The 14,144-nt window shown below is 51.1% G+C and overlaps 1 protein-coding gene across 1 annotated transcript in view; it reads left to right on the top strand.

Annotated features, from left to right (window-relative positions):
• Window positions 1-14,144, top strand: part of ANO8 (anoctamin 8) — a 90,870-nt gene that overhangs the window by 44,110 nt on the left and 32,616 nt on the right. Inside the window, exons 12-15 of the mRNA XM_078775623.1 lie at window positions 1,081-1,155; window positions 1,880-2,032; window positions 2,593-2,705; window positions 13,104-13,641. Of these exons, the coding sequence (XP_078631749.1) occupies window positions 1,081-1,155; window positions 1,880-2,032; window positions 2,593-2,705; window positions 13,104-13,641 (879 nt within the window). The remainder of the gene's footprint in view (window positions 1-1,080; window positions 1,156-1,879; window positions 2,033-2,592; window positions 2,706-13,103; window positions 13,642-14,144) is intronic.

Genomic DNA, 14,144 nt, shown 5'->3' with positions numbered 1-14,144 from the left:
GTCGATCCGCTCCAGCGATCGTCAGAACGATGTCCAATCGAGACCAGAATCCCGTTCGGATGACAGTCACAGTCACGCGGCCAAAGCTGCGCAAAGGTGCCCTCAAGGCGACGGGGAAATCCAAAGGTGCCCTCCAGGCGACGGGGAAATCCAAAGGCGCCCTCCAGGCGACTGGGAAATCACACCCTCGGATATGGACGTTTCACGGCTCCAAACCGGCGAACCGCAGATTTACCTTCAAAATCCACGTGACACACACACACACACCAGATAAACGTCTGGATGCGGTGAAAATGGTTGAAGCGAAGCGAAAAACCTTGCGCGATGCGCAAAGTGCGTGAGTCTAGATGGCCGACGGCCCATTCTCGAGGCATAACGGCATGACGATGATTCTCCTCGGAATCAACCGCCAAAACCTGACACGCAGGTTGATCTGTCACAGCGATAACAACTCTGTCGCAAGAATCCCTTTCCGGGAAACCCGAAGTTCGCTAGTGACCTCCGTTCGTCAACGTTTGCTTTAGACCTCGAAGCAGCTAGGCTTCTTCCCCGACTCACTTGCTCCGCCTTCTTCTCCTCCTCTTCCTCTTCATCGTCGTCTGGTTCCGGTTTCATTTAAAACATTAACTTTTTTACCTTTTGAAAATAGTAACCTCTATCTCCCTTAAACGACAACAATAATAGTACATGGAATCAAAAATGTTTACAGTGGATGAAAACCACAACAACGGAAGTGACGAATCCGTAACATTGAGCCTTCGAGCCAAAGTAAATGACGCCACTAGTTTGACAAGCTCTGTTAGACTATGTACTTTGACCTTTTGGCTGAGGTTCATGACCTCAACTTTGTCATTTTGTACAGTACCTATTTGGTACAATACTCCGATCTCATTGCGGCCTTCTCCCTTATTCAGGAGGTTAAACTTTGGATAAATCTTCATCACAATTTGGTCAATTGTAGAAATAAACAGAAGATATTGTATTGTTAAAATGTATATGTAAGCATACCACTTGACTTCTTATTTTAATAATATGAAATGTGTCCAAAATCCTTTTGCCGCAATCTCCACGACCCCACAGTTCCAGTTTGTGAATTCGTATTCCAGTTTGTTCTACATTGCTTTCTACCTGGGAGACTTGCAACGACTCAAAGAGGTTTGTGCCACTTGCACTTAATAAGGAGATTGTGAGAATCTAATCTAATCAATGAAGCTTCATGAAATTGGTCATTCGACCCTTCATCATCTACAATTGCCAAATTAGATATATTATTGGCTAAAAAGAAGTCCATTGTAATTTTAACACCTTCCATGGGATCAATCTTCTGCTCTTCTGCCTGTTTTTTAACAGAGATGGGTTTGGGGTGGGAGGAGGCAGAGGAAGGGGTGGAAGGAGGGAGGGGAAGGGGGTGAAGGAGAGGGGTAAAGGGTGGGGTGGGAGGAAGGAGTAGGGTGGGGTAGGAGAAGGTGGGAAGAGGGACGGGGTGGGTGGAAGTCGGGAGGGATGGGGATGAGGTGGGAGGATGCAGGGGGTGGGGTAGGTGAGGGAGGGGAAGGTGTGGGAGTCTGAATGAAGGGAAGTGAGGATGTGGGAGGAGGGAGGCAATGAGGTGGGATGGGAGGAGGGAGGGGAAGAGTTGGGGTGGGTGTCTGGATGGAGTGGGGGTGGGGGGGGGGGTAGGGAGGGCGGAGGCAGGGGAAGGGATGTGATTAGGGAAGGGAAGGGGTTGGGGATGGGAGGAAGGAACTGGCGTTACCAGGCAATGCCGGGTATATATACTATTATATAGAAATATATATATATATATATCCCTTTTTTTTTTTTTCTTTTTTTCTATCACAAATCCTCTGTTTCCATCACCACCCTTTTCCTCTATCAGCAAATTGCGGCCTTCTCCCTCATCAACGAAGTGGCTCGAAAGCTGAAGGCCATGCTTCTTCCGCACTTCCTGTTCAGGCTTCGTCTGCTCATGAACTTCCTCCGATCTCACTTCCTGCGCCATCTCTGTCCACCACTTGGTCGCCGTTCTATTGTGTGCAGCATTTTGTAGACATCCGGAGAAATGGCATTTCATTATTCGCACTTTAGATCCCAGAAAATAACTTGAATACATTGCTCAACCTGAACTCTTCAAACATTTAATCATTGTAGATCCACCATCTAAAGTTCTAAACTGACCATTTGTTACCTTTTATTTCCATCAACAATATTGTCGAACTCGTTTCAAAAGTATTTCCATGAAACAAGTAGTTCTGCGTGGTGTTGTCTGCTGTCTAACAATGTCTTTGTGATTCATGTTCAAGTGTACCAATGTCTCAAATGTCCTTGTCCTGTATGTAAAATATGAATCACCTCCTCCATAAACCTTAGGTAGTACAGAAAAACAAAATTGAGCATTTACAAAATATATTTAAAGTAAATTGGTAATAAAAAGTGCTTGGTACTAAACATTAAAGGCTACACAATGATAGACATGAGTGCCACCAAGTTCAAATGTAAACATAATACATTAAACGTAAATACAGCACTAAACCTTTAACTTCCCCACTACTGTCTAAACACACCAATCAACATTTCCTTCCATTCGCCCAGGACAACTACCTGCTGCTGTGGTGCAGTGCCGGAGGCAGACGGGTTGCCCTTTTCATCCTGCAGCTCCTTGGTGCTCCCTGGCTGAGTTCCATGGGTAACATGTGGGAAGGAAGGTAAAGTTTCCCTCAGCAATGAATTGCAATACTTCAATGGCATATCTCCACAAAATACCAGGTGTTGTATGTAAGCTGAGGAACAGCAACATAGCGCTGTTGTTAACGCAGTCACCTGTGGCATGAAATCCGAGTCAATAGACTGCGCGTGCAGGAATTTGGCATTTGTTGAGGGTGCTGCGATATCTCACCAACTCTTCGCGAAGGACAGTGTGGGATCTTTACTATCGACTAACTAATGCTAGTAGATGAGACGCCCAGTTTAACGTCTACCTGAGGGACGGTGCACACATTCTTGAACCACCCTACCGGCGAAACAACGACATGAGATTCAAACCCATGGTAGACAGCTCGAAGGTGAGTGTGCGCACCTCTAGGCTATTCTGCTAGCTTGGAACATGTCCCACCTGGAAATAAATCCATGCATTTATCTTCTACTTCCCATTAAACAAGACCAAAAGTCTCACAGCGACATAGCCGGGCTTGTGAAATATTATAAACTACAAACACATTTTATTAGCTTTTTAAACTGCCGGCAACCTGCAATCTGCCAGCAACCCTTTTATGGTTAAACTGCCAAAATCAAGACTCTCTGCTCACCTTCACTCTTTCATTCCCCTTTTCCCCCGCCTCTGGAACAAACTCCCTCACTCTCTTCAATCCCACTCCACCCTCCAGGTCTTTAAAACAGCTGTTCACCACCATCTCTTATCTTCCCCCGTCCAAAACCTTGATCTTTTCTACCCCCGCTAATTTCACCCAAAATCCACTTTTTTGAAATACCAACTTCTGTCCTGGAAGTCCTTGGTGTCCTTGTGTTTTATACTTCTCCCACCCCCCACCCCCCCCCCACCCCCCATTCCCACGCCTCCTCCCCTTCCCACGCCTCCTCCCCCCCCCCCCAAGCCCTCTCCCTCCCACACATCTCCCTGCTCTCAAAGGTTATGTTTGTGTGCTTCCCCTTCTCTCCCCATCTTGTCTTCCGCTCCCTCTTTTTATATATTTTGTTTGTCTGGTTGATTTGTTTGTGAAATAAATGTGAGCTCTTTCACGAGCCTCGATTCAGTATACAAAAAAAACAAACAAACAAACAAAAAAAAAAAAACAGTCGCTTGAGGAGCTGTGCTCCTAAGCGAGTCGAAAGGATTGACGCAACAAAAGACGGGAATTCGTCCGAGCTTCTTTATTGATCAAACCAAAACTCGGGTACTCTCAAAAGCCCGTTTATCGGGTAGCAATATATATATGCAATCAAACACGTCATGCCGGAGCGTTTGCCCGGGAAAGGCGAGACTGGGCGTGCCCGGGCGGCCTGGGCGAGCCTGGGAAAGGCGAGTCTGGACATGCCCGGGCGGCCTGGGCGAGCTCGGGAAAGGCGAGTCTGGGCATGCCTGGGAAAGGCGAGTCTGGGCATGCCCGGGCGGCCTGGGCGAGCCTGGTACAGTGATCGCTCCCTAGTTGCGTCTTCGGCAGGTGTAAGGCGATTGTGTATGCTCAGCGGCAACCGCTACACGCGCCCCCCCAGAATCGACTTGCGCCGGCAGGGTCAATTTAAGGGGGGTCCTGATGACCCGGCCGAAGCTACCCCTCGAGGGTCGTGGGGGGGGGGGGGAGTGGGGGGGTCTGGTGTGGTGGTGGGTGGTCGAGCGGGGGGATTCGTGGACGGGGGGGCCTCGCTGCGGAGGAAGGGCCAACCGTGGTGGTTGGTCGACGTCCAAGTGCACCGGCTTGAGGCGGTCCATCGAAATCCGGTCCGACCTGCCGCCGACGTCGACGACGAAAGACTTGTCGTCCCATCGCAAGACCCAGAAAGGCCCGTCGTACGGCAGCCGGAGTGGACCACGGTGTGCGTCATGACGCACAAAAACATACTCCGCTGTGCAAAGCGCTGGGGGGACGTAGGACTGGGGGCCACCGTGGCGGGACGTTGGCACGGGGGCAAACCGTCGGGCGGCCTCCTGGAGGTCCGAGCGCTGGCGAGCCGCGGATCAGGGACTGGTAGCGTCGGGCACGAACTCGCCCGGGACGCGTAGCGGCTGGCCGTAGACGAGCTCGGCGGTGGACGCCTGGAGGTCCTCCTTGGGGGCCATGCGGAGGCCCAAAAGGACCCACGGCAGCCGGTCGGCCCAACCGCCGTCCTGAAGGCCGGCCATGAGCGCGGCCTTCATGGAGCGGTGAAAACGCTCGCACAACCCATTGGCTTGGGGGTGGTAGGCCGTGGTACGGTGGAGCTTGACCCCCAGGTTGCGGGCGACCGCGCCCCAAAGCTCGGAGGTGAACTGCGGACCGCGGTCCGAAGAGATGTCCCCCGGTGCGCCGAAACGGGCGACCCAGGTGGTGATGAAAGCCTGCGCCATGTCGGCGGTGGTGGTGGAAACGAGGGGAACGGCATCCGGCCACCTGGTGGTCCTGCCCACCATGGTGAGCAGGTGTGTGAAACCTCGTGATGGGGGAAGGGGGCCCACCAGGTCCACGTTGACGTGGTCGAAACGCCGTTCGGGCACGGTGAAAGGTGCCAGCGGGGCCTGGGTGTGGCGGTGGACCTTGGCCCGCTGGCAGGCCGTGCAGGCGTTGGCCCAATCGCGGACGTCCCGTCGAAGTCTGTGCCAGACGAAACGCGCCGACACCAGCTTCTGGGAAGCTTTCCGGCCCGGGTGAGAAAGGCCGTGGAGGGAGGCAAAAACGCGGCGCTGCCAGGTAACGGGCACGACGGGGCGAGGCTGGCCTTGGGAGACGTCGCAGAGCAGGACAGTGCCCGCGAAGGGGACGTCGGCCAGGCGGAGGCCCGTGTCCGCCGCCCGGAGGGCTTGCACCGTGGTGTCGGCGGTCTGGTCGGCCGCCATAAGCGCGAAGTCCACGCCGAGGTGGACCGCGTTCGCGCTGGCCCGAGAAAGACAGTCGGCCACGGCGTTGTCTTTTCCGGCGACGTGCCGGATGTCCGTGGTAAACTCCGACACGGCGGAGAGGTGGCGCTGCTGGCGGGCCGACCACGGCTCGGTGACTTTGGCCATTGCGTAAACCAACGGCTTGTGGTCGACGAAAGCCGTGAACGGGCGGCCCTCCAGGAGGTGGCGGAAATGGCGAACGGCCAGGTATAGACCGAGGAGCTCGCGGTCAAATGTGCTATATTTTAGCTCGTTCGGCCGTAGTTGCCGGCTAAATAAAGCGAGTGGCTGCCAAACCCCGTTCACCCATTGTTCATGTACGGTGCCCACCGCATAGTCGGAGGCGTCCGTAGTGAGGGCGATGGGAGCGTCGAGCACCGGGTGAGCAAGCAGTGTTGCGTCGGCGAGGGCCAGCTTTGTGCCTGTGAATGCCGCGTCCATGTCTGCAGACCAGACGACGTCATGCTTGGCTGGCTTGCCCCGGAGGGCTTCGTAAAGGGGCCGCATGAGCTGAGCAGCGCGGGGCACGAAACGGTGGTAAAAATTCACCATGCCGAGGAACTCCTGCAGGGCCTTGATGGAGCGGGGACGCGGGAACTCAGTGATGGCCTCGACCTTGGTTGGCAGCGGCACGGCCCCGTTCCTGGTGATGTGGTGGCCCAAAAAGTCAACGGCCGCCGTGCCGAAGTGGCATTTGGCCGGGTTGACGATTAAGCCATGCTCGCTGAGGCGTCCGAACAGTGTTCGGAGGTGGAGGAGGTGCTCGGCCCGGGACGTGTTGGCGACGAGGATGTCGTCCAGGTAGACGAAGAGGAACGGCAGGTCGCGCAGCACGTCGTCCATCAAGCGCTGGAACGCCTGGGCCGCGTTCTTGAGGCCAAACGGCATCCTCAGGAATTCGAACAGGCCGAACGGTGTGATGATGGCCGTTTTTGGGACGTCGGCCGGCCTGACAGGTACCTGGTGGTATCCCCGTATTAAGTCAATTTTCGAGAAAATGACCCGCCCCGCCAAACGGGCGGAAAAGTCCTGGATATGCGGGACCGGATACCTGTCGGGGGTGGTAACGTCGTTGAGGCGGCGGTAGTCGCCACATGGGCGCCAGCCGCCCCCCGGCTTCGGCACGATGTGCAGCGGCGAGGCCCACGCGCTATCGGAGCGCCGCATGATGCCGAGGTGCTCCAACGTGTCGAACTTGGCCTTTGCCACGGAGAGCTTGGCCGGGTCGAGGCGGCGGGCTCTGGTGTAGACCGGCAGGCCCGTAGTTGGTATGTGGTGCTCGATACCATGTCTCACTGCGACGGCCGAAAACGTCGGCCGCGTGAGGGCCGGGAACTCTGCCAGCAGGCGAGCGAACTCGTTCGCCGCCGGGAGGGCGCATGATAGTTCGGTCGGCGCGGAGCTGCTCATTGTGCATGCCAGGGAGCTGAAAGTCTCGGCGTTGACGAGGCGACGCCGTTTTACGTCGACCAGCAGCCCGTGCGCGCAGAGGAAGTCGGCGCCTAGCAAAGCCATGGGCACGCTTGCCGTCACAAAGGTCCAATTAAAGCGCTGGCTGCCGAAGCAGAGGGTGACGTTGTGCGGGCCGAAGGTGTGGATGGCCGATCCGTTGGCAGCGACCAAGGAGGGGCCGCAAACGGCGGTCTGCCTGTCCTGCTCGGAGGCGGGTATGACGCTCAGTTGGGCACCGGTGTCACAAAGAAAACGCCGCCCGGACGCTTTGTCTTTGATGAAAAGCAAGTTGCCCGAGTGGCCGGCGCTCATGGCTGGTAATGAACGCCAGCCCGGCCGTTTCCCGACTCGCCGAAAGTGCACAGGGGTCGGCATGTCCGAGCCTTTTGTCCGAACCTAGCGTGGTAATAACACCACGCCTGGTCAGGTGGAGGCCCCGGCCGTCGTGTTGGAAGCGGGCGGCACGGTGTGGTGGCCGCCAGTCGCACTGGCAGTTCGGCCTCCAACCGCACCCGGCGCTCGGGCGCCACGGGCGTCGCCTCGGACGGCGGCGGGCTCCAGGTAGCCGCCCCGATGTGCTGGCCTGCCGAGGAGATCTTGTCGGCTTCCCTGGCGAGGGCGCGGGGATCCGTGATCTGCGTGCCTGCCAGGGCAAAGCGTACCTGGCTAGGCAGCTGACGGAGGAACAGCTCCCGGAAAAGAAAATCGGGGGAGTGCTCACCGAGCAGCGAGAGCATGTAGTCCATCCGCTCGGACGGGCGCGTGTCGCCGAGCTCGGGCAGGTCGAGCAGGCGTCGTGCGCGTCCTGCCGGTGAGAGGGCGAATGCGTCGAGGAGGAGCGTCTTGATCGCGCCATATTTGTCAGCGGCTGGCGGGTGCTGGAGGAGGCTCAGGGCGCGGGCCGCGGTGGCGGAGTCGAGTGCCGCTACCACATGGTGGAAGCGGGTGTCGTCTGCGGTAATGCCTTGCAGGGCAAACTGGGAGTCCGCCTGGGCGAACCAAACCGCCGCGTGAGCCTCCCAGAAGGTAGGCAGTTTAAGGGTAACTGCCGTGTCCATGTCAGGGGTCACCAGTGAGGAGCTGTGCTCCTACGCGAGTCGAAAGGATTGACGCGACAAAAGACGGGAATTCGTCCGAGCTTCTTTATTGATCAAAAAAAACTCGGGTACTCTCAAAAGCCCGTTTATCGGGTAGCAATATATTGTTGTGGATTTGAGAATGGTGTTGTAGTTTTTTATTATCGTTGTAAGTGTAATGAAATTGTTGTAAAATATCACACTCCTTCCTCCATTTGTTGTGTATAAAGGTCAAAGGTCGTTCCAGTAGTTATTCCATATACAATCACGTAGCAAATCATAGATTTCCTTTGTTCAGTAGTTATCTCCTTATTATGTGTATTAGGTTAAGGTTCTGTCTTCCCACTAGTTGACACTGCATTGCACCAAATTGGAACAAGGTAGAATCCCTTTTCAAATTCCCCAAAGCCTCCACTTCCAAACGCAATCCCCTTTTGTCATCAATTGCCAACTGCATTGGGCGGTTTTCTGCATTCGCCGCTGCTGCTTTGTGGTTTTCGCTGCAAAACACCACCATTGAACACGTGGTCAGATCGGAGAAGAAGGGGGAGGAGCGCCGAATCCAGGGCGTTGGCCGCCGATCGTCGTCACAAGGTGGAGCCAGCGAGCCCCGACCCGCCAATCAGGACCGGTGAGAGACCAGCTCGGGTGTGGCGCGGGTTGATCTGGAGGCGCGCTATAAAAGCGCGCGCGGAAGCCTTTGAGGGAGAGGGAGAGAGAGATGCGGCAGATGAGTCCAGAGGAAGGAAGTGACAGAGCCCCACGAGCAGTACCACGCAGCTTTGACTCCACCAGGCAGCGTTGACTCCACCAAGCAGCTTTGACTCCACCACGCAGCTTCGACTCGCTGCTACGCGGGAACCAGTTTGCGGTGGCATCGGTGGCCGTCGAGGTCCAAGCCGACATCCCGTGCGGGATCAAGCCCCAGCCAGCGTCCAGCTGAACCTTCCTCTCCCTCCAGCCATCCACCTCCTGCCATTCCTGTCATCATCCCCCGTGTAAGTGTGCTTGTAGTCTGTCTTTTGTCTCGTCCCTGGGTTTAAGTAAGACTGCAGTAGTTAAGCTAAAAATTGCACTGTGTCCTTCTGGTCCGTCCCTCTTTCTATCTTTATTTTAGTATCCTTCCTTCTCCTTGGTTACTTTTGACTTGTACATAATTAGTTAGTAATAAATTATATTTGTTCCTCCTTACTCTGCCTTCTCTTCTTCACATCCTTTGTCTTTGTCTTTTCCCCATTGAAAACCTGTGGCACGATTTGGCCAACGTTCAAGGATCGGGTCTAGTTTCTGTTAATAGTTCGTGCCGCGGTTGCTAAAACCGCTCGGCAATTAAAATCTGTCCGCGGTACGAACGGGGCTGTGCACCTGCCTTTCCGGAGGTAGCTGGGCAGCGTCAGGGACCCCATCGGTCAGTCAGAGACGAGGGGATTAATCCCCCCTCGGTAAGGGGAACAGAGGCCGACGTTGGGTTCCGTAACAATATATATGCAATCAAACACGTCATGCCGGAGCGTTTGCCCGGGAAAGGCGAGACTGGGCATGCCCGGGCGGCCTGGGCGAGCCCGGGAAAGGCGAGTCTGGACATGCCCAGGAAAGGCGAGCCTGGACATGCCCGGGCGGCCTGGGCGAGCCCGGTACAGTGATCGCTCCCTGGTTGCGTCTTCGGCAGGTGTAAGGCGATTGTGTATGCTCAGCGGCAACCGCTACACGCTAATGCTGCTTATAACATTAAACAAAGAAATTTGGAGGAATCCAGACATCCATGAGGTAAGTTTTACTTAAAGAACTGAGCGAAGATCTACTGCAATCTATGTACCCCACAAGGTTTGGTGTGCTCATTTACCAAGCAGCTAGCTAGCGCTTGCCAAGCCAGCTGTTCCTTAACGGTTTTCAATGGAGTGCTTGCTCGAATGGTTAAACCACTTGGCGATCTCTCCACAATAAACTTGGTAAATGAACACACACCCAATGTTCTTGAGACCCGACCATAGATCGACTGTAATCTATATACCCCAAAGAGGAATGACCCTTCCTGCCCCTCCCGCAGTGAGCGGGTGTAGGCCTACTAGTAGATTCAAATGTCGGTCGGTGGAGTCAGCCGTCGTAATGACATCAGAGACGTGATGGACACAAAACTGCCGCCTCTTTAATATGTAGAATATGATATATTTTAACTTCCAGTAAGTTTGCAGTCATTACGAAGGGATTAGTGTTATGATTAGATTTACTATAACATTAACATTACGTTATCATTATTTCGAAAATGATATTACTTTAAAAGCCGAGGCTAATTCCTTACTTCCTCGGTTATTAATACTAGGGCATGCCCGTACGTGGGTGCAATGCCCGTACGTGGGTACGTGGGTACGTGGGTGCGAGTACGGTGACAATCCCCCCCCCCCTCTATTTACATGAAATGGTTTGGTTCATGAAATGTTTTGGTTCATTCGCAACGCCAAAGCGAACGGCGAACGGCTTGCGAGTACAGTGACAATCCCCCCCCTCTATTTACATGAAATGGTTTGGTCCATTCGCAACGACCACAGAACCCCCCCCCCCCCCCCTCTATTTACATGAAATGGTTTGGTCCATTCGCAACGCCAAAGCGAACGGCGAACGGCTAAATCGCCATAGCTCGGTAACTACTTGTCCGATTAATTTCAAACCTTGAAAAGGCACATCCTCGGGTCCCCAGCAATATACCTGGCAAGTTTCAAGTATATCGGACCGGTAGTTGTCGAGAAACAGCGGTCACAGACAAACATACACACATACACACATACACACATACACACATACACACATACACACAGAGATTAATGGAATTATAGATAGATTAGTGCCGAACATCACTCATCATTGATCATGAACCATACACCGCTTCAATCCATTAACCTTCCATTCACGACATTGGGATTAAAGTGTTATGGTCATATTTGCAATATTATTATTATTATTAAGAAGAAAACGATACTACTGAAACGATATACGACTGTATTAAGAAACCTGGGCTTAATTTGCCTGAAGCGGTCCGAAGGAGAAGCTTAACGCCTCAGGCCTATACGTACCTTACCGTATTGTTAGAAGAGACGTAACACCGATGTTTTCGATATTTCATGGTCATTTTAACAATCGGTTTGTTTGTGTTTTACACAGAATGAAAAACGTGAAGGTAGAGCATGGCGATTGTGATATATGACAGGTTCGACTATAAATTCAGCATGAACGACATATAAATCAACATGGCGGTGTGTGGAGAGTCAGCCGCAGCACCGCCGTAATGACATCAGACGTAATCACAGCACCCTGTCATGTGACCAGATTCTCAGCTCTGATTGGTATACGTTTGAGGGGACGTACATATATACATACAGATGGACAAACACTGTTCCAGACGGCTCTGCCCGATGGGCTACGCCGCAATAAATCAAAAGAAATGTTGCGCTTACATCTTGAATTGTCATTTGCATTAATGCAAAGGTCATTGGTGACGAGGAACATGAACTGCTGAGACTTAAGGCTAAATTTACGAATGGCGTTTAGTGAGCGTATTGCTGACACACACCTAACCCTTAAACGCTGACAAAAACATATTTATACGTGCACAGGTAAACGTCCATCTAAATAGCTATTTATGAAGGGACATAAAAAGACATTTAATTGTGCGCGTCTGAACAGCTGATTAGCCTGTGAAACCACGCCCATATCTGCAACATCCAATTGGAATGATGCACCTGCATAGAATTGCGGCACCACAGATAATTATTGGAGGGGATTCAGCACATTGCTCCTCATCGTAGGTAGATCCAGGTCGTGTTACACGAGGTGGGATAGCCAATGAAATGATTACTTCGACAGTCTGTAAAGCCAGACACGTTTGATATTATCATTACTTCTCTGGAGGATTGCATCTTTCCTCGGATATTCTCAATGCACGTTGGTGAACTACAATATTCCTATCCTCTTCTGCTCCCTCTTGGGCTTATTCAAGCATTCCTAATGCATCCATATTCACCGTCCCATGGAAACTTCCAATTATAAACCATTCATTCGGCCCTTAAAGTTTCATTCAAAGTTAAAATGTCTCCTCCCGGACCGACCTTATGGTTGTCTCCACTGAACTGAAAATATATAGAATGACCATTGCCATTCACACCACACAGGTGGAGATGTAGCTACCGGGCGCCATCTTGGTTGGCACTCGATGCTGGGCGATGGTAATGCTTTTAAGGCCAGCATTAAGGCCTGCCTTTTTTATAATAAAAAAAGGTAAAAAAATAAAACATTTAACAGCCTTGGACGTGCACCTTGACCCACGGCCAAGGCACACCGTCCATCAAGGCTGCCCCATTAGCATACACATGCACCTCAACCCAAAGGCTGAAGCACATGGTCATTCAAAACGCATGCATCCTGACCCCGAAGGGCCACAATGCATGGTCATACAATTGGACCCCTCCTCCATAGGAGTGAGTCCACCACTCCACCTGACCATTTGATGTATCACCTTTTGTATCTTTTAAAATCCTTTAAATTCTAGGAGTTTTAAATGTTAAATTAATTTTATTTTAATTAATTTTAAATTTATTATATTATAAATTAAATTTATTTTAATTTTTTTTTTTGGTTTAAATATTAAATTTAAATTATTTAAATTTTAAATTTTAAATTTTAATTAATAAATTTTAAAATTTTAAATTTAAATTCTGGGAGTTTTAAGTTTTAAATTCTGGCTTTTAAAATCTGGGACACGTTCAAAACAAACGAGATCCGCGAAGCGAGTCGGTCGAGTCGTGCTAACCAAGATGGCGACACGGCGGCTACACTTTTCACGGAGTATGAGCGTTCTATATATTTTCAATTCAGTGGTTGTCTCACTTGTCTGCCATTTTCTGTAATTCTCAAGGAAGCATATCTCAAGGCTGCTGTGCTGTTTTTATTAATTAATTTGTTTTTAACTGTCTCTTTTATTTTAACCCCTCCAGTGGTGCAGATGATCACGTGGATAACAATGCAGAGAACGATGTCGAAACCATGGTCGATAAATGCATTGAAGAAGAAGATTTGGAAAAGGAAGAGCAGGGTCAAGATACTGCAACTGAAACCACAAAAACAATTGCAGAACCTGGAAAAGAATTGTCCACCCTTGAGGACGACAGTGAAACAGCTCAAACAAGTGGATTGACTGAAGGAATCTTCGAAGAAGATCGGAAATGTACGGCACATGAAGAAGAAACAAATAACACAGAAAAATTTCATGAAGGTTTTAACCAAGAGGAACTTTCTCATCGCTTTAAAAGTATCTCGTCTGAACATTCTGAAAAAGAATTGAAGAGGCAAAACAGTAACGTTGATGTTATTTCCTGGAATAAAGGAGATAAACTGGAGATTGGCCTCCGGAACATGGCTGATAGTGGTGACGGAGACATCGCTGATGAAGAAGATGACCAGTGGTGGAAATCTAAGCTTGAAGGTGCTTTCTTTTTCCAAGCAGAGGTAGAAGGCTGCATGAAGAAATACGAGGTATTTTCACCAGAATTTTGAATCAAACCCCTTTGGCCTGATGGCCTTAAAATCAATGTAACTATTATTATTGTTATTACAGTTGAGAAGGTCTTCTTTTTGCTTTTGGTCTTCATCTTCATTAGCTTTTTGTTTTTTGCTTTTTGTCTTCTTCATCTTCATTTTGCTTCAAGCTTTTTGCTTCATTACTGCTTTTTCTGGTCTTCATCAATGATCTCTCTGACTCTCTTGAAAATCCTCTCTATCTCTTTGCTGACGACTCTACTCTCTGTCGCTCCATTCCTCATCCCTCAGATCGGCAGTCTGCAGCCTCCTCACTCTCTGCAGACCTGGACAAAATCACAGACTGGGCAAACAAATGGAACATGTCTTTCAATCCTGATAAATCTCACACTCTTACGACGTCTCTCCGAAAAGACCGACTGGAAAACCCTCCCATCCACTTTCTGAATAATCCTCTCCAAGAAGTTCTGTCACTCAAGCTTTTGGGTCTCACTATCTGC

Source organism: Myxine glutinosa, chromosome 4 (genome assembly GCF_964187855.1).
Source record: "Myxine glutinosa chromosome 4, kmMyxGlut1.1, whole genome shotgun sequence".
Lineage (NCBI taxonomy): Eukaryota > Metazoa > Chordata > Myxini > Myxiniformes > Myxinidae > Myxine > Myxine glutinosa.
Note: the sequence above shows the minus strand (reverse complement) of the source record. Positions and strands in the feature narration are given on the sequence as shown.